Consider the following 20,910-nt stretch of genomic DNA (forward strand, 5'->3'; position numbering starts at 1 on the left):
CCTCTCCATCGGGGCCAATGACTCACCCCCAACAGTCAGCCGCGGTTGCAGCTGACTGTACCGGGATGCCGGCATCCACAGCCACTCAGTCTTGGAGGGGTTGAGCTTGAGCCTGTTTCTCCCCATCCAGACCCGTACGGCTTCCAAACACCGAGACAGCACTTCGACAGCTTCATTGGGGTGGTCAGGGGTGGAAATGTACAGCTGGGTGTCATCCGCGTACAGTTGGTAACTCACCCCAAAACCACTGATGACCTCACCCAGCGGCTTTATGTAGATGTTGAACAGGAGAGGCGAGAGAACCGACCCCTGTGGCACCCCACAAAGGAGGCGCCTCAAGGTCGATCTCTGCCCCCCTGCCAACACCGTCTGCGATCGGTCAGAGAGATAGGATGAGAACCACCGAAACATGGTGCCTCCCACTCCCAGTCCCTCCAACCGTCGCAGCAGGATACCATGGTCGATGGTATCAAAAGCCGCTGAGAGATCTAGGAGAACCAGGGCAGAGGAATAACCCCTATCCCGGGCCCTCCAGAGGTCATCCACCAATGCGACCAAAGCTGTCTCCGTGCTATACCCGGGTCGGAAGCCGGACTGGAACGGGTCTAGATAGACAGATTCATCCAGGTACTGGGGTAACTGATGTGCCACCACACTCTCAACAACCTTCGCCACGAAGCGAAGGTTGGAGACTGGACGGTAGTTGCCCAAAACAGCTGGGTCCAGGGAAGGTTTCTTGAGGAGAGGCCTCACCACCGCCTCTTTCAAGGCGGTGGGAACAACACCCTCCCTCAAAGAAGCGTTGACAATCCCCTGGAACCAGCCTCGTGTAACCTCCCGGGTGGCCAGCACCAGCCAGGAGGGACATGGGTCCAATAAACATGTGGTGGCATTCAGCCGCCCCAGCAACCTGTCCATGTCCTCGGGAGCCACAGGATCAAACTCCTCCCAGATGGTCTCAACAAGACTAGCCTCCGTCTCCTCGCCCGGAACTACCCAATTTTGGTCCAAACCGTCCCGAAGCTGAGCGATTTTGTCGAACAGATACCTGCTGAAATCCTCAGCACAACCCTGTAAGGGATCATTGCCACCCTCCTGATGAAGGAGGGAGCGAGTCACCCTAAACAGGGAGGCTGGGCGGTTCTCTGCTGATGCAATGAGGGTAGAGACATAGGCCCGCTTGGCCTCCCTCAATGCCACCAGATAGGTCTGAGTGAAAGACCTAACTAGTGTTCGGTCAGCCTCGGAACGGCTAGACCTCCACGCGCTCTCTAGGCGTCTTCTCCGGTGCTTCATCTCCCTCAGCTCCTCGGAAAACCAAGGAGCTGGTTGAGACCTACGCCGGGTCAGAGGCCACAAAGGCACGACTCGATCCAAAGCGCCCACCGCGGCCTGTTCCCAGGCCACAACAAGCTCCTCAGCCAAGTCGTGGGCCAGGTTGCCAGGGAACGGCCCAAGCTCCATCAGGAACCTCTCTGGGTCCATCGGTCGCCTGGGACGGAACCAACGTATTGGTCCCGTCTCCCTGCGGTGTTGAGTGGCGGTCCGAAAGTCCAGACGAAGGAGAGAGTGGTCTGACCATTACAAAGGTTCAATGACTAGACTCTCTCTAATAACAATCCCCCCACCCCTACCCTGAGCCCTCGGCTGATGGAATGCACGGAAGCCCAGTGGGCACATTTCAACAAGGGGCACGTCCCCTTCAGTGCCCAACCAGGTTTCCGTAACGCCTATAAGATCCGTGGCACCCCCCTGAATAAGATCATGTATTAGGGAGGCCTTATTGACCACGGACCGTGCGTTGCATAACATAAGCCGAAGGCCCAGGCTCTGAGGGTCTTGACCATCCGGGAAACGGGAGAAGTCAGAGGGATCAGGGCGCGCGATCGCCTGCAAGCATCGAGCACGCGCCCCCCTAAACCGATACGATCCCCCCCTTCCACCATATCTGCCCCTCCCACTTACCGTGTAAATAGAACCACCCTCATAAAAAGGAACGCATCCCCCCCATAACCTCCGAACCCGTTAAATAACCGCTGCGAGCACGCGCAGGAACTGGTTTCCCTCCCGATGGGCTACCCCCAGCACCTGCCCTAACCCTCCCACCCCTTAAAAATGCCCTATCTAAAAAACCCCAAAGGCTCTTTCTCTTCGCATGCCACCTCTGTGGGTCCCAAGACCCGTCATTGAGGCCGGCCCTTGGTAATGAAGCGGGCCATTCCTGCGAGGCGGGGGCACCTCGCAGGCGCAAGAGTTCACAAGACGAATAGCGCATAACGACTGAAGATAAAAAGCTGAAGAGATAAAAATCGGCGATAAAAAGGCTCCATCTCCGAATGGATAAGATGTTAAAATATGATGATAATCCAGAATAAGGACGGGTATAGAATGGAAAACAAGAGGACAGTCTAGATGGTAATCTGTCCAATCCTCGTCCAAACATCATGGAACAGGGGGTGGGGTGCTTCGGTCGCGAACTATGTCCTCCTCTGTCCCCAAACAGGTCTCCTACGTACTCCCAAATTAGTCCAAACAGGACCAACAACGGCCATAAAGATCCCAACAGGCCGGGAAGGGACGAAGATGGTACTACAACAGTCGCGGGATGACTAGATGGGGACAAATCGGTAATGCCTCCGTTGCCTCCCCGCAGTCCTCCAACATCCGCCTCCAAAAATAGCCAGCAAATACCGTCCAGGGGGTCACCTCCATCTCTATCACCCCCCTAGTACATCCAACCATTTCGAGAGCCAGATCTCTCCAAACCTCTCCCTCCAAGTGGCCAGGCCCATCCAAAGGGCTGAAACCTCTCCGAGAGGCCGGAGGATGTGAAGGACGCCAAGTTCGAATATGGCAGCAGGAAAAAAGCCGGAAAAGCCAAGACATCGTGACAGATGGAACAAGTGAAGACATCGTGGCAGATGGAACAGATGAAACATCCCCGCAATCCAGATCGACCAAAACGAAGCAGGGAAGATAAAGGAGCAAACCGAAGACCAGGCCGGGAAAAACGGCCGAAAAACGGCCGAAACGACCAGCCAGGAAAAGCTGACTCATCGCCTCACCTCCAGGCCTGAGAAACTTGGCCGCCGCAATCCACCGCTCGCCTTCCCGGTCCCGTTCTCAGCAGCCGCGGGTGCTAAAAGGTCCAAAGACCTCTCCCACGGCTGCCCGAAAGATGATACTCCAGACCGGGAAAGGCAGGCAGCTAGGCGAGCGGCCCAGGCATCGCCATCCATGGAGGCCGTTTAAACGCCAGAGCTCAGTCTTCAGTGCAGCGCCATCTTGCGCATGCGCAGAGCCAAAAATCTCTTTTAGACCTTTATACCAAGGAAGGTTGCTTTCATGGAGAGAGAAGGCAACTCCTAGCAACCTGTCTGGAACCCGCACTGCATATCGGACGTTAGTACAATTGAGAGAGTCCAGAGATATTTCACGAGAAGAGTCCTCCACTACTCTGCTTGCAATAGAATCCCTTGCGCCACCAGACTTGAAATTTTGGGCTTAGACAACTTAGAACTTCGCCATCTTTGGTCTGACCTAAGCATAGTACATAAAATTATCTACCACAATGTCCTACCTGTCAATGACTACTTTAGCTTCAACCACAACAATACACCAGCAAACAATAGGTACAAACTCAAAGTAGACCGCTCCAAACTCGATTGCAGAAAATATGACTTCAGTAACAGAGTGGTCAGTGCCTGGAATGCACTACCTGATTCTGTGGTTTCTTCCCCAAACCCCCAAAACTTTAACCTTAGACTGTCTACTATTGACCTCACCCCATTCCTAAGAGGTCTGTAAGGGGCGTGCATAAGCACACCAGCGTGCCTACCGTCTCTGTCCTAATATCCCTTTTTACACGTATCCTTTTCATGTATTCAAATTATGTTTATACTTTTATCTGTTATCTTATATATGCTTGACAAATAAATAAAAATAAATAAAAAAAAACCTTAGTCAGTAAGCCCAGTGATGAAGGATGCTGGGAATTCAAGTTTGGTGACATAGCATGGATGTTTCTCTGGTTTGGTCTAACCCAGGGGTGTCCAAACTTGGTCCCTTTAAGACTTTTGGACTTCAACTCCCAGAGTTCCTCAGCCAGCTTTGCTGGCTGAGGACTCTGGGAGTTGAAGTCCAAAGTCTTAAAGGGACCAAGTTTGGACACCCCTGGTCTAACCTTTGGTCTAATCTTTTATTTGTTCTCCAAGATCTAAACAGATGAGAGTAGCCATGTAGCATCTTTCACATCCACCTGGGCACTGTGTAAAGAATGATCCCTCCATGCTTAGCCTTTAGTGTGATGGGGCATGAAGTATACATAGAAAGAGAAAGGAATAGCAGCCTGGGCTTCAGAAAAGCACCTAATAATGCACTCCACAAGTGTGGGCTGGGCATATGCTGGAATGCTGACTCTTGCCACCTGGACATCTAAGCAGAAGGAAGGAAAATGCTTTTCCCCAAGAAACTATAGGAAGCTAAACCCAGATGGAAAGGGGTCCCATTGTCCCTGATCGTCCCCCCCCCACTGCTTAGGAATGCTGCTTGTCTTGCTTCTTATCTGCTTAGTGGTTACCTAATTTAGATAATGTCCCCCCAACCTAGAATGAGTTATGGGATTCACATCTCTACTCTTAATGAAATCCTTAGGAGGAAAAAATAAAATCTTTTTTACTGGTAGAAATACTATTAATCTTATCCTAGCTCTTGAGGAACTTATATTGGTAGTAAGGATGGAAGCTTCTCCAGCATAGAAGTAAATGAAGCATAGAGCCATGAGCACAGTGATGAGAGATATTAAAATTGAAACAGAATCTGGCATAATGAAAATATCTGTCTTGAGGTTTTTGGTTTTTTTTTTTGGCTTGGAAGAAATGAGAACCAAAATTTCATTTGCTGCCAGTGATCTGCAATTATTTTCCCCTGGAGTTAGATCTTTGGTAGTCTGATATCCTATTCTAGATTTTGTCTCAGAGATCTCTGATAAACCTTGGCTGCAATCAAGACTAATTACCAAGAGCTTAGGACCATTGTGGAACAAGAGCCAGGCTCAGGGCAAGGCTTGAAATGATGTTCCAGTGATTCCCCTTGCTTCCCCTCTCTGCTCCCTCCCCCACAAGGAAAATGCTGCAGTTAAAAGAGAGTATGCCCTCCCTGTTATTTAAGTCCCCCCAAACTGCTCATGTTTGTATTTCCTTCAGTTTGTGATGTACTAGCAAACAGATACTCTTTTGTGTTACCAAAGAGGAGGAAAAGAAAAAAAAGGAACAGGAGGAGATCATGTTAATGTCCCCAGGAAAGAGAAGTGGGGCTGAACTTTCAATAGGAGCGAGAGAATGCTTTTTACCCTATTCAGAGTAGGTATATAATTCTACATTTCCTTCATTCTTTGGCATAGGTAAAGGTTCCCCTTGCACATATGTGCTAGTCATACCTGACTCTAGGGGGCGGTGCTCATCTCCGTTTCAAAGCTGAAGAGCCAGCGCTGTCCGAAGACATCTCCATGGTCATGTGGCCGGCATGACTAAATGCCAGAGGCGCACGGAATGCTGTTACCTTCCCACCAAAGGTGGTCCCTATTTTTTCAACTTGCATTTTTTAGGTGCTTTCGAACTGCTCGGTTGGCAGAAGCTGGGACAGGTAACAGGAGCTCACCCCGTTATGTGGCACTAGGGATTCGAATTGCTGAACTGCTGACCTTTCGATCGACTAGCTCAGCATCTTAGCCATTGAGCCACCGTGTCCCTCAATTTTGCCAAGTTATTGAGATATTTTATTTTTCCATATTCAGATGGTGTGGTAGTATATCTACTGCTAATGCACTGTGGGTGTATATTTTCGTATATGATAGTTGTAAGGTTGCCTTCACCAAGCTGCTAACATTTAAATGTGTTGAGCTCTAATTCTAAACATTTCCAGCATACTTGGTGGTTAATGCCCAACTTTATAGTCATTGTGTACTCTTAAGATGTTGTGCCTGGTCCAGATTTGATAGATTCATCAGGCACTTACTTCAACATGGACAACAGAGTAAAAGAATGGATAATAAATTGCAGGATAGTACCAACGTTATACACTATTCATAGATCTCGTTCTGTGAGACTGAGGTAGCAGCAGTATATTCCTTCTGTTCACCTGTTCACTAATCTAGGATCTCAGCAAAGCCATCTGTTTCTCAGATGTTGTAATGAATAACTACTTGTTGCCTCAGAAGTTTATAATTAATCCCTTTTAAACAAGTGCTGAGGTTATGCACTTTGGTGTATCATTTGTTTCCTTCATTCACACTGAGGGATATCAGTCCCATATACTTCCTGTATAACTAATGGATCAAACAAGAGCTAGTCAATCTCACCTAGGATTTATGGATGAAAATCAAACAATTGTCAGTGCTGAGTCATAGTCTTTGCCATAACCCAGGAGAGTTTCTGCAGTTATGATTTGAGAACATGAAGTAGTAGCTAAGAAATCAGTTCAGACATTTTTTTCCATCTAGTCAATCTTCTCTATTAATATCATTCTTTGTTCTGCAAATTTTTCATACGGTGCCAAGTAATTTACCTCTTTGGTTTGTTTATTCCTTATTTCATTGCATGCATGTCTAAAAGTTCAAGATGGTATAGAAGTATTACCTATTCCAATCTTATTTTCACAACAACCCTGGAGAGCGAAAAAGAGGGAAGGAGGGAGAAAGAGAGAGAGAGAGAAAGAGAGAGAGAGAGAGAGAGAGAGAGAGAGAGAGAGAGAGAGAGATACTACTAGCATCTTATATCTATATTACACATCCATTCATCCTGATATAATCAAAGAAAATATTGTGACGTATATTGCAACTGTCTTTTAAAATATTCATATTTATCTTCTTTTTAACCACAAATGCGGTTTTATTCCTTTTATTAACTGTATGAATTACAGACTTTCCCACCAATCTACCTGAATATGAAACAGTTAAGTAAATTGTACTATTACTTGAATTTCAGCACATTTTCATGGAATAGTTAGGTGATCTTGATGAGTACATGATATCACTTATGGGTGTTCAAATCTTGCTGATTTTGTTTCAAATTATTCTTTTGTATTATCTTTAGGGTCTCATGATTCATTTAGCTTCTATATTGATGAGGCCTCTCCAGTGGGACCTGAGCAGCCAGAAACTGTCCAGAATTTTGTCTCTGTGTTTGGAACTGTGGCTAAAAAGCTGATGAGGAAATGGCTTGCAACACAGACAATGAATTTTACAAGCCAACTTGGAGCAGGGATACGGTATTTCGACCTTCGGATCTCCACAAAGCCCAGAGACCCTGATAATGAACTGTACTTCGCTCATGGTTTATTCAGTGCCAAAGTCAATGAGGGCCTGGAGGAGATCAGTGCCTTTCTCACTGACCATCATAAAGAGGTGGTCTTGTTGGACTTCAACCATTTCTACGGAATGCAGAAATGCCACCATGAAAAACTGGTTCAAATGCTCAAAGACACATTTGGGAGTAAAATGTGCCCAGCCAGCTTTGCCCACGAAGTCTCTCTCCAATACCTGTGGGAGAAGGATTATCAAGTTTTGGTGTTTTATCACAGTCCAGTGGCTTTAGAGGTCCCATTTCTATGGCCAGGACAGATGATGCCAGCTCCATGGGCAAACACAACTGATCCAGAAAAATTGATCCAGTTTCTCCAGGCATCAATCACTGAGCGAAGGAAGAAGGGCTCTTTTTTTATATCTCAGGTGGTCCTGACTCCAAAGGCTAGCACGGTGGTCAAGGGCGTCACCAGTGGTCTTAGAGAAACAATCACAGAAAGGTAAGTACCTGCCCAAATACTGAGATATTGTCAGATTGATGGCAATTTGTCTCTTTACTTCTGTAAGCTTCTATTAGCAACTATTAGGCATAGCAACTATTATTAATAATTGCAAAAATGTTAAAAATATTCACACAGAAATCCTGCACTCATCTTAACAAAAGAACAATACTTAAGTGCCTTCCAACTCTGAATCCTTTAACAATGGGTAGAAGAAGGAACACTTTGCCAAGTTCCTATCAGTTCCATGTTATATCTCAAAGGAAGTATTGTGATCATGCCAGAGGTGGGTTTCAATAGGTTCTGACCAGGTCTGGCGAACTGGTAGCGGAAATTTTGTGTAGTTCAGAGAACCGGTAAATACCATCTCTGACTGGCCCTGCCTCCATCTATTCTCTGCCTCCTGAGTCCCAGCTGATCAGTAGGAAATGGAGATTTTGCAGTATCCTTCCCCTGGAGTGAGGAGGGAATGGGGATTTTGCAGTATCCTTCCCCTGGAGTGGGGAGGAAATGGGGATTTTACAGTATCCTTCCCCTGACATGCCTACCAAGCCATGCCCACAGAACCAGTAGTAAAAAAAAATTAATCCCACCACTGGACCATGTCCTATGCAAACTGCCAGCAACCGAAAGTTGGCCTCACATGACTATGATGCTATGGGGAAAAGTTGAACCAGCTAATAAATGGCTCAACTCAGATTCCAAAGGAAACTTTGCAAAGAGACTTTGCACATGTCATCTGGAAATGTATGGAGAATTCTTAATTTCCCCGTTCTTTCCTATTCTCTCAATTTGTTCTAAGGATGCCTTTAATGGTGCCACTAAATAGTTGGCTCTCCCTTCTTTTTCCTTGCCAGAAAAATAACAATTTTGGAAAGGAAAGATGAAAGAAGAATGCTCTATCTTTAGCCAAGTTCCATAATCCTTCAGTGTAAATAAGAGAAAGGAAGAGATTGGGCAACCATTATCCGAAATGATATAGGGTTTCCTGCCTGAGGAGGCGGTTGGACTAGAAGACCTCCAAGATCCCCTTCCAACTCTGTTATTCTCTTCTGTTCTGAATTGGATATTGCATAACTAACAACATCCATGTTTGCGCATTCCCAGACCACACTGAATGTGTATGAATATTATATATGTTTGCCATTGCAACCTGCCAGAATATTAAGTATGACCTTTTTCATTTAAATTTTCTGTCATCTGTAATAGTTAGACAATATCAGGTTTTAGTAAACTGAGTAAAACGTAAATATGAAGAGGGGGCCCAAAGTTATGATTAGTGTTGGATTGGAAGAAACTGGGTAGAAAATTTGTTTCCCAGACTCTTAGGAAGATTCCACTTTACAGAGGAGTATTAGGAGAGCCAATTGTGATAGAAGCAGAACAGAGGTGGGTTTCAGCAGGTTCTGACCAGTTCTGGAGAACCGGTAGCGGAAATTTTGAGTAGTTTGGAGAACTGGTAGTAAAAATTCTGACTGGCCCTGTCCCCATCTATTCTCTGCCTCCCAAGTCCCAGCTAATTGGGAGGGAATGGAGATTTTACAGTATCCTTCCCCTGGAGTGGGGTGGGAATGGTTATTTTACAGAATCCTTTCCCTGCCACGCCGACCAAGCCACGTCCACAGAACCAGTAGTAAAATTTTTTGAAACCAACCATTGAAGCAGAGGTCATATTTTCTCAGCCACAGATTCTTTGTACATGAGGAAAAATGGAGTAAACTTTGCAAACTTTAGAATAGTGAAGATATTAAGATTTCTGTTAGTATGCTAGTCCATAAGAGAGAAATATGGCTTTCAAAATTCCTTGAGAACAATGGTACTTATGCTCATTTTAATACAGCTTAGCTGGCTGACGGGAGAGGGGAACCAGGCTGCACGCATGGCAGACTGGTGGGCTGACATGCAATGGCAGCTCAACTTGCATGAGTGTGTAGGCACATGTGTATGCACACACACCTCAACTTACGCAAGCTGAGTTGTGAGCGCATGTGCACCGGCGTACCACTTGTGTGTCCCACTTGTGAAGAGGGCGCGGCTCGGTAATGGTTCATGGCCTGGAGATTGGGGACCCCTGTTTTAATATAGGCTGGCTCAGCCATTTTGTGACTCAAGATAGGATGCCTTTCCTCAGTCATTCGGCATATGGAAGATGTGAACAATGGTTATCCATGAATCACCAGAGAACCTTTGATCTGTTCAGTTGTATAATTGTTATATCAAGTGTCTGCCTTCTTAGTACATGTGTGTTTACCAAATTAATTAATAATATTGTCCTTATTACCATCTGTACTCTAGCTTTTTACATTTATTATTTTTTTTGAAATGACACTAGGTTTTTATGGAATTTAGACCAGTTCATTAAAAGGAATGGTGCGTGACAGCAAAGCTGTATGAGGAACTGTGAACTTCATAACTATTGCTGACTTAGCACATAATACTAAACCAGGATTTGTTTATTCATTTGTTTATTCATAATTAAGCCATAATGGTCAGATCAGAGATGGGATTCAAATAATTTAACAACCGGTTCTCTGCCCTAATGACTGGCTGGGTGGGTGTGGCCATGGTGGGCATGGCCAGGAGGTGGGGTAGGCAGCACTCAGCCTCCGGCACTCACCTGGGAGCAAAAATGGTCCATGGGCAGATGCTGCCCACCGTATTTTGGGCCTAATAGGCCTCCTTACACTTACCTGGGAGCCAAAATGGGGCATGTAGGGACTCCTGGAAGGGGTGGGGAGAGGAGGGCTGGGGCCAGCCAGCAATTTAACTACTGGTTCTCACAAACCGGCGCGAACCAGCTGAATCCTACCACTGGGTCAGATTCTTACATAATATAAGAGTTCATATAAGAGTTCACAATCATTAATTATATATGGCTGAGAATTATATTTAGCATTATATTCAGTGGTGGGATTCAGCCAGTTCGCACCTATTTGGGAGAACCGGTTGTTAACTTTCTAAGCAGTTTGGAGAACCAGTTGTTGGAAGAAATTTTATTTTGTTCTTTCGACTTTACAGGGCTAATCCTGTAAGGAAGGCAGAAAGGAAACATTCTGGTGTTGTTTCTAGCCTAATCTTTATTGCCCTGCTTATAGAAACTGCCTCTCCGGTTAACTCTTATTACATTGTAAAAGCTAAGGTGGAGCGCCTCATTGACGTGAGTGATGTTGAGTTGGCCATGCCCACACAGTCACATGACCACCAAGCCACGCCCACCTAGGTCATTAGGGCAGAGAACCAGTTGTTAAATTATTTGAATCCCACCACTGATTATAGTCATAGGTGAACTAAGACATTCTCATTCTTAAAGCACAGCCACTGTACTTAAGGTCACATAGGCTTCAATGGATCTGTTTTTTGGAAGGTTGTGGCAGTCTTGCCTGATTCCTCACTGAGAGAAAATCTACTGAAGTTTTCGTCATGCAAGTGAAGGAAGGCAGATTGCCTGTGTATCTTTTTTTAAATTCCTTCTGTTCAACTGTGTCCTCAGTTCTCAGAGATTGCCTGGACAAGTCCCTGCAGCTTTCTTGGCAAGTTTTTCAATTTTTGCCATTGCTTCCTTCCTAACTGCTGAGAGAAGATGACTAGCTGAAGGTCACCCAGCTGGCTTTGTGCCTAAGACAGGACTAGGTCTCCTGGTTTCCAGCCAAATGCCTTAAATAATCACTACACCTAACAGGCTCTCTTGCCTGTATATTTAGTACATCTCATACATTAAAATTGTTTCTGAAACATATGAACTAGGGGAAAAAAGTCTGCTTCCCCCTCCCCCCAGGCAATATTGAAATATGAAATCTCCATCTGATTAATAGAGGACTTTCCTAGAAACCTTCTTTTGAATGAAATTTAGAATTGGATGTTTCTGCAGGACAAGATTCAGTGCAATTTTAGACTGGTTTGGATGTAATTCTGGTTGCTATTTTCTAGCTTCTTCCTATTAAGCCTTCAGATACAAAAAAATAAATAAAATATTAGGCTGGAGGAAGAAAGTCCCTATTTTAGAGCATATTTTTTAATGCATGCTATTTATTTATAAAATTTTTATTCCACCGTTATTATTTATAAGTAACTCAAGGCAGCGAACACACATAATGGTCCTCCTATTTTCCCCACAACAACAGCCCTGCGAGATGAGTTGGGCTGAGAGAGTGAGACTGGCTGGATTTCATGCCTAAAATGGGTCTAGGATTCCCAGTCTCCTGGTTTCGAGGCCAGCACCTTTACCACTAGACCAAACTGCCTCTCTTTCTTTCCTTGCTGTTTTTGTTCGGTGCTTCAGCTTATTGAAAAACACATCTTTTCTGATGTGACAGTTGCTACCATACTTACAAGTTTTGTAAAATGTAATATACCGCATGTAAGTGGTATGTCCTCCCCACTCTTATTAGGTGGCTCAGTGGCTAAGACACTGAGTTTGTCGATCAGAAAGGTCGGCAGTTTGGTGGTTCGAATCCCTAGTATAGGTCTCCTGCGTGAGCAGGGGGTTGGACTAGATGACCTCCAAGGTCCCTTCCAACCCTGTTACTGTTACTGTATGTGCAAATCTACGCAGATTTAACAATTGCATTAAGATTGCATCGTATTGCATCGTATCTCTCATACTCCATTACTTACGTGTATTCAATTATTGTGCTTTTTTGGATAGAGACAAGTTACTGTTTTTATTTTTGCATTGTTGATATGTTTTTATGTACACACACACACACACACACTTATTAGGAATAGCCATATAGTCAAGTAAATAAATAAATACAATAACTGGAGATACTTGCAGGTAAATGGGCACAGGAGGGCGGCCTTAATGCAGGAAATCATTAATTACTTCAGACATGTTAAAAATAGACCCATTTCTTTAAGTGGGCAATTGTTCTAATAGGGACTGTATTTGTCTGGAGTCGTTTTCATTGTCCATCAATGCATTAATATTGCATTAATTTGAATTAGGTAAGCAGCTGTTCTTCTGGGAGGGCAGAAATGTAGGCAGCAAGCCTTAAGACCTTTACAGATAGCCTTCTCCATAGTCAGGCAGCGTAAGCCCGTAACAAAGCCTCGTGCGATGCTGCTGCCGTGTTGACGCACAAGCACAGTCCCACCTGCCAGAACTCTGTTTCTCTAATGCAGATGGAATTAGTTCATCTTTTCTCACTGGAAGAAAAATGGATGTGCTCTTCCCACACCTTCACCCCTTTGAGTACCATAGCAAAAGTACAATGTAGGAACCCAGAGGTGGGTTTCAGCAGGTTCTGACCAGTTCTGGAGAACCGGTAGCAGAAATTTTGAGTAGTTCGGAGAACCGCTAGTAAAAATTCTGACTGGCCCTGTCCCCATCTATTCTCTGCCTCCCAAGTCCCGGCTGATTGGGAGGAAATGGGGATTTTGCAGTAACTTTCTCCTGGATTGGAGAGTGAATGGAGGTTTTACAGTATCCTTCCACTGCCACGCCCACCAAGCCACGCCCACATAACTGCTAGTAAAAAAATTGAAAACCACCACTGCAGGAACCTGACGGTAATCAACATAAAAGGAAGTGAATTTTCAGCATACTCTTCTATAATATAGCTCAATGGCCAATACACTGTATCTCCTCTGGACCAGTAATTGGGAGTTCTGTTATTGGTATCAAGCTTAAGGATCTCCTAATTCGACAGAAGAGTGATATCAAATGTCAGTTGTCGTGCACGAAATCCCAAATCCCCAAAGGTAACTTGGCTTAACGCAGTAGTCCTCGACTTATGACTGACAACTGAGGTCAACTTTTCTGTCCCTAAGCAAGGCAATTGTTAAGTGAGTCACACTTATGATCTTTTTTGCCATGGTTGTTAAGCGAATTGCTGCAGTTGTTAAGTGAATCATGTGGTTGTTAAGTGAATTTAGCCTCCCCCATTGATTTTACTTGTCAGAAAGCAACTGGGAAGGCCAAAAAAAGTGATCACATGTCTCCCTGGGTCAGTGCAACTATCATAAATACATGCCATGTGCCTGAATTTTGATCATGTGACATAGGGATGCTGCAACAGTCATAAATGTGCGAACTGGTCATACATTTTATTATTTTATTTTATTAAATTTTTATACCGCCCTTCTCCCGAAGGACTCAGGGCGGTGTACAGCCAAAGTAAAAACAAAGATATATACAGTTTAAAACAACAATTAAAAAGAGCAAATTTTAAAGGCCGATTATTAAAATTTAAATTAAAAAGTTAAAAAATATTAAAACCCCAATTAAAATACATCACTAATTATGCCAGTCCCGCTTTAATGAATAAATATGTTTTGAGCTCACGACGGAAGGTCCGAAGATCGGGCACTTGACGCAGACCGGGGGGAAGTTCATTCCAGAGCGCCACTGCCCCCACAGAGAAGGCCCTACTCCTGGGGGCCGCCAGCCGACACTGTTTGGCGGACGGCACCCTGAGGAGACCCTCTCTGTGCGAGCGTACGGGTCGGTGGGAGGCAAAAGGTAACAGCAGGCGGTCTCGTAAGTACCCGGGTCCTAAGCCATGGAGCGCTTTAAAGATAGTTACCAAAATCTTGAAGCGCACCGAAGACCACAGGAAGCCAGTGCAAGCTACGGAGCAGCGGTGTCACGTGGGAGCCACGAGCGGCTCCCGTTACTACTCACAAGAGCCGCATTCTGGACTAACTGCAGCCTCCGGGTGCACCTCAAGGGCAGCCCCATGTAGAGAGCATTGCAATAATCCAGCCTAGACGTAACCAGAGCGTGAGTGACCGTGCATAAGGCATCCCGATCAAGGAAGGGACGAACTGGCGAACCAGGCGAACCTGGTAAAAGGCCCTCCAGGCGACGGCCGCCAGGTGTTCATCAAAAGACAGCCGACCGTCCAGGAGGACACCCAAGTTGCGAACCGCCTCCTTTGGGGCCACTAACTGCTTCAACAGTCAGCTGCGGATGCAGCTGACTGTACCGGGATGCCGGCATCCACAGCCACTCCGCCTTGGAGGGATTGAGCTTGAGTCTGTTTCTCCCCATCCAGACCCGTACAGCTTCCAGGCACCGGGACAGCACTTGACCGCTTCGTTGGGGTGGTCCGGGTGGAAAAGTACAGCTGAGTATCATCAGCGTACAGATGATAACTCACCCGAAACCACTGATGACCTCACCCAGCGGCTTCATATAGATGTTGAACAGGGTGGGCGAGAGAATCGACCCTGAGGCACCCCACAAGTGAGGCGCCTCGAGGACGACCTCTGCCCCCTGTCACTGCTCATGCATCGTCAGAGAGATAGGAGGAGAACCACCGATAAACGGTGCCCCCACTCCCAATCCCTCCAACCGGCGCAGCAGGATACCATGGTCGATGGTATCGAAAGCCGCTGAGAGATCTAATAGGACCAAGGCAGAGGAGCAACCTGTCCCTGGCCCTCCAGAGGTCATCCACCAACGCGACCAAAGCCGTCTCCGTGCTATAACCGGTCGGAAGCCGGACTGAACGGGTCCAGATAGACAGTTTCCTCCAGGTGCCGGGGGAGCTGCCATGCAACCACACTCTCAACAACCTTCGCCACAAAGCGAAGGTTGGAGACTGGACGATAATTACTCAAAATAGCTGGGTCCAGGGAAGGCTTCTTGAGGAGAGGTCTCACCACCGCCTCCTTCAAGGCGGCGGGGAAAACCCCTTCCATCAAAGAAGCATTTATAATCCCCTGGAGCCAGCCTCGTGTCACTTCCTGAGCAGCCAGCACTAACCAGGAAGGGCACGGGTCCAGTAAACATGTAGTTGCATGTAACCTCCCCAGCAACCTGTCCATGTCCTCGGGAGCCACAGAATCAAACTCATCCCAAATAACCTCAACAAGACGCGTCTCTGTCGTCCCGGCTGTATCATCGCAATCTTGGTCCAAACTATCCCGAAGCTGAACGATTTTATCGTATAGATAACCGTTAAACTCCTCAGCTCGTCCCTGCAAGGGGTCATCCCGTCCCTCTTGATGAAGGAGGGAACGGGTCACCCGAAACAGGGCGGCCGGGCGGTTATCTGCCGATGCAATGAGGGTGGAAACGTAGAGACGCTTCGCCTCCCTCATTGCCACTAGGTAGGTCCTAGTAAAGGACCTCACTAGTGTCCGATCAGCCTCGGAACAGCTAGACCTCCAAACACTCTCTAGGCGTCTTCTCCGGCGTTTCATCTCTCTCAGCTCCTCGGAAAACCAGGGAGCCAGTGCAAGCTACGGAGCAGCGATGTCACGTGGGAGCCACGAGCGGCTCCGTTACTACTCACAAGAGCCGCATTCTGGACTAACTGCAGCCTCCGGGTGCACCTCAAGGGCAGCCCCATGTAGAGAGCATTGCAATAATCCAGCCTAGACGTAACCAGAGCGTGAGTGACCGTGCATAAGGCATCCCGATCAAGGAAGGACGAACTGGCGAACCAGGCGAACCTGGTAAAAGGCCCTCCTGGCGACGGCCGCCAGGTGTTCATCAAAAGACAGCCGTCCGTCCAGGAGGACACCCAAGTTGCGAACCGCCTCCTTTGGGGCCACTAACTCGCCCCCAACAGTCAGCTGCGGGTGCAGCTGACTGTACCGGGATGCCGGCATCCACAGCCACTCCGTCTTGGAAGGATTGAGCTTGAGTCTGTTTCTCCCCATCCAGACCCGTACAGCTTCCAGGCACGGGACAGCACTTGACCGCTTCGTTGGGGTGGTCCGGGGTGGAAAAACAGCTGAGTATCATCAGCGTACAGATGATAACTCACCCGAAACCACTGATGACCTCACCCAGCGGCTTCATATAGATGTTGAACAGGGTGGGCGAGAGAATCGACCCTGAGGCACCCCACAAGTGAGGCGCCTCGGGGCGACCTCTGCCCCCTGTCAACACCGTCTGCGACCGGTCAGAGAGATAGGAGGAGAACCACCGATAAGCGGTGCCCCCACTCCCAATCCCTCCAACCGGCGCAGCAGGATACCATGGTCGATGGTATCGAAAGCCGCTGAGAGATCTAATAGGACCAAGGCAGAGGAGCAACCTGTCCCTGGCCCTCCAGAGGTCATCCACCAACGCGACCAAAGCCGTCTCCGTGCTATAACCGGTCGGAAGCCGGACTGGAGCAGGTCCAGATAGACAGTTTCCTCCAGGTGCGGGGAGCTGCCATGCAACCACACTCTCAACAACCTTCGCCACAAAGCGAAGGTTGGAACTGACGATAATTACTCAAAATAGCTGGGTCCAGGGAAGGCTTCTTGAGGAGAGGTCTCACCACCGCCTCCTTCAAGGCGGCGGGGAAAACCCCTTCCATCAAAGAAGCATTTATAATCCCCTGGAGCCAGCCTCGTGTCACTTCCTGAGCAGCCAGCACTAACCAGGAAGGCACGGGTCCAGTAAACATGTAGTTGCATGTAACCTCCCAGCAACCTGTCCATGTCCTCGGAGCCACAGAATCAAACTCATCCCAAATAACCTCAACAAGGCGTCTCTGTCGTCCCGGCTGTATCATCGCAATCTTGGTCCAAACTATCCCGAAGCTGAACGATTTTATCGTATAGATAACCGTTAAACTCCTCAGCTCGTCCCTGCAAGGGGTCATCCCGTCCCTCTTGATGAAGGAGGGAACGGGTCACCCGAAACAGGGCGGCCGGGCGGTTATCTGCCGATGCAATGAGGGTGGAAACGTAGAGACGCTTCGCCTCCCTCATTGCCACTAGGTAGGTCCTAGTAAAGGACCTCACTAGTGTCCGATCAGCCTCGGAACAGCTAGACCTCCAAACACTCTCTAGGCGTCTTCTCCGGCGTTTCATCTCTCTCAGCTCCTCGGAAAACCAGGGAGCCAATTGAGATCTACGCCGGGTCAGAGGCCGCAGCGCCGACACGGTCCAAAGCCCCAGCCGCAGCCCGTTCCCAGGCCGCAACCAGTTCTTCAGTCGTGCCGTGGGTAAGATCCTCAGGAAGCGGCCCAAGCTCCGTCAGGAACCTCTCCGGGTCCATCAGGCGCCTGGGACGGAACCAACGCATTGGCTCCGTCTCCCTGCGGTGGTGAGCGGCGGTCTGAAAGTCTAGGCGAAGAAGAAAATGATCTGACCATGACACCGGTTCTTTCACTAAATCTCCTAAATCCAGATCATTTACCCACTGACCAGAGATAAAAATCAAGTCTAGCGCCTCCCCCAATGTGTGTAGGGCCATCAGTTACTTGAATCAGGTCCAAGGCCGTCATGGAGGCCTGGAACTCCTGAACCACCGTCGGCGACAAGCCGGCAGATGGCAGGTTGAAATCCCCAAGACCAGTAGTCTGGGGATCTCCACCGCCACGCCAGCGCACCTCTAGCAGTTCAGGTAGGGCTGTAGTCACGCAGCAAGGAGCCAGGTACGTGATCAACAGCCCCATCTGATTCCGGTGGCCCCACTTCACAAGGAGGATTCACAGCCAGCTATCTGAGGAACAGTGGACTCCTCGGCTCCAGACTTTCTTTAATCACAACCGCCACCCCCACCCCTACCTTGGGTCCTCGGCTGATGGAATGCACGGAAACCCGGAGGGCACAGTTCGACCAGGGTACACCCCTTCTGTGCCCAACCAGGTCTCCGTAATGCCCATAAGGTCCATGGACTCCCTCTGAATAAGATCACAAATCAGGGAGCCTTGTTAACCACGGACCGGGCATTGCAAAGCATCAGCCTAAGACCCAAGCTCTGAGGGTCTTGACCATCCGAGAGCAGTGAGGACTGGGGGCGGAGCACGTGATCGCTTTTAAACATCGAACACGTGCTCCCAAAGAGCGATACGGCCCCCTGCCTCCGCCATATCTGCCCCTCCCACTCACCGTACAGATGGAATAATGTTCTCCGCTCTGTACAATCCCCTCCCGCCCCGTCTTCGGACCAAGTGAAATAGTGTCGTGAGCCCGCGTTGGGACTGGACATACCCTCCCCAACGGGTCACTCCCCCTACCCGACAATCCCCTCCCCCCCTTTAAAAGCCCCTTATTAAAAAACCTATTAAAAAACCCCCAGAGATTCTTCTTCGAGGCATGCCACATCATTTATGCAACTTTGAATGGTTACTAAATGGATGGTTATAAGTTGAGGACTACCTGTATTGAATACTTCACAATTGACAAAAAATGACTGGCACGTTTGAGACAGATACCTGAATTTTTCCTTCCCTTTCTTAATTTCCATAACAATATGGAGAAATCACAGTCTTAACCAGGGTGAAATCCAGCAAGTTCTGACAGGTTCTTGAGAACCGGTAGCGGAAATTTTGAGTAGTTCAGAGAACCGGCAAATACTACCTCTGGCTGGCTCCAGAGCGGGGTGGGAATGGAGATTTTGCAATATCCTTCCCCTGCCACGCCCACCAAGCCACCCCCACCAAGCCATGCCCACCAAGCCACACTACCCCCACCAAACCATGCCCACAGAACCAGTAGTAAAAAAATTTGGATTTCACCACTGGTTTTAAATGATTTGGTAATGCAGTACTTTAAGGTAATCCAGGATTTAAAAATAAGAATACCGTTTTTTAAAAACAGGCGAAATCTCACATATAGAATTTCATAAGACCTCAGTGTTCTTGTCCAATATCTTATGAAATATTAGCAAAAACATAAATATTTCAGGCAAAAAAGCTCATTTCTACAATGATTGGTTGGGAGGATCTGAAACATGTAGATTTTCAATTCTTGAGCTAATTATGAATTGTATAGTGTTATATAAAATCTCAGAATTAGTTCAAGGAGTAATATATTATTTATGGAGTAGAGCAAAAAAATAATAAGCAAGGCATCTACTAATTATTTGAAATAAACGAAGGCCTAAGAAAAGCTTCTGCTAATTGTTTGAAATGAATTAAATTTCATTAATTTGTACTCTGCCTTTCAGCTTATGAAACCATCAAGGTGACCTATAAAAATGAATGCATAACATAAAACATAATAGTAAAATCAATGCAAGGTAAATCAGAATTAAACTAAAGTATACTTCAAATGGAAAAATATGGCATAATTCACTTAATCCTCCAAGGAAAGTTTGAAGGCAAACAAGGTCCGGGCAGAAGAAGAACATCATGGCTTCAAAATCTAAGGGACTGGTTTGGACAAAACTCAGCAGTGCTTTTTTGTGTAGCTGTTGATAAAAATAGGATCGCCAACATGATCGTCAACATCCAATGAAGGATATGGCACAAGAAGAAGTATTTCAAATCATTTAACAGTTCAAAGCTTGGGAAAGCAACAAAGGTTCTTTTTTTTTCTTTTGCCATTTTTGTAATTATTGGAGAATGGTAGCCAAGGTTGGTTTTCTGGCCAAAGCATTTCATGGCTTCAAAGCAACCCAGGAGAAGACACTTTCCTATACACCAAATAGCCAAGCATCCGACTTCTAAATACCTCTCCTACTGATCTGCATCATCAAAGAAGTTCACCATGGGAGACACATTATCTTACATAGTCAGGCCAAAACAACACTAACATTCTGAGTTGTGTCTGCTAAGTAAGTTAGCCAGTGCAAATGTTTCAGAGGCCTCCTATGATCCCTATACTTTAAATTGGTTAGTCAACTTCATTCAAGTGAAACTGGAGTCCTAAGACAAGGATCATTGTCGATGATCTTACCTAAAGATGGAATACTTGAGAATTGCCTATATAAAAATCTTAATCTAAAGCATTAGAAATAACTGTATTGAAACAATTTATTTATTTATTTGTTTGTTTGTTTGTTTGTTTGTTTGTCAAACATATACAAGGTAGTAAGTATAAGTACGAACATAAACATGAATAAAGGTAGTAAATACAGATTAATGGGGATAGTAAGACAGGGATGGTAGGCTGGTGCGCTTATGCACGTCCCCTTTATGGATCTCTTAGGAATGGGGTGAGGTCCATGGTAGACAGTTTAAGGCTGAAGCTGTGAGGGTTTGACGATGTAACAACAGAGTCAGGTAGAGCATTCCAGGTGTTGACCACTCTTGCTGAAATCGTATTTTCTGCAATCGAGTTCGGAGTGGTTTACCTTGAGTTTATATTGATTGTTTGCCCATGTATTATTGAAATTGAAGCTGAAGAAGTCGTTGATAGGTAAGACGTTGTAGCAGACAATCTTGTGTTTAGATGCTTAGATCAGGCTGCAGGCGGTGCAATTCCAGATTGTCC

General features: G+C 46.7%; 1 protein-coding gene across 1 annotated transcript in view; it reads left to right on the top strand.

Moving 5' to 3' along the window:
* The window catches only part of PLCXD3 (phosphatidylinositol specific phospholipase C X domain containing 3), a 117,216-nt gene that overhangs the window by 71,424 nt on the left and 24,882 nt on the right, over positions 1-20,910 (top strand). The window contains exon 2 of the mRNA XM_058173433.1: positions 7,092-7,800. Coding sequence (XP_058029416.1) covers positions 7,092-7,800 — 709 coding nt within the window. The remainder of the gene's footprint in view (positions 1-7,091; positions 7,801-20,910) is intronic.

This window comes from Ahaetulla prasina, chromosome 2 (genome assembly GCF_028640845.1).
Source record: "Ahaetulla prasina isolate Xishuangbanna chromosome 2, ASM2864084v1, whole genome shotgun sequence".
NCBI lineage: Eukaryota > Metazoa > Chordata > Lepidosauria > Squamata > Colubridae > Ahaetulla > Ahaetulla prasina.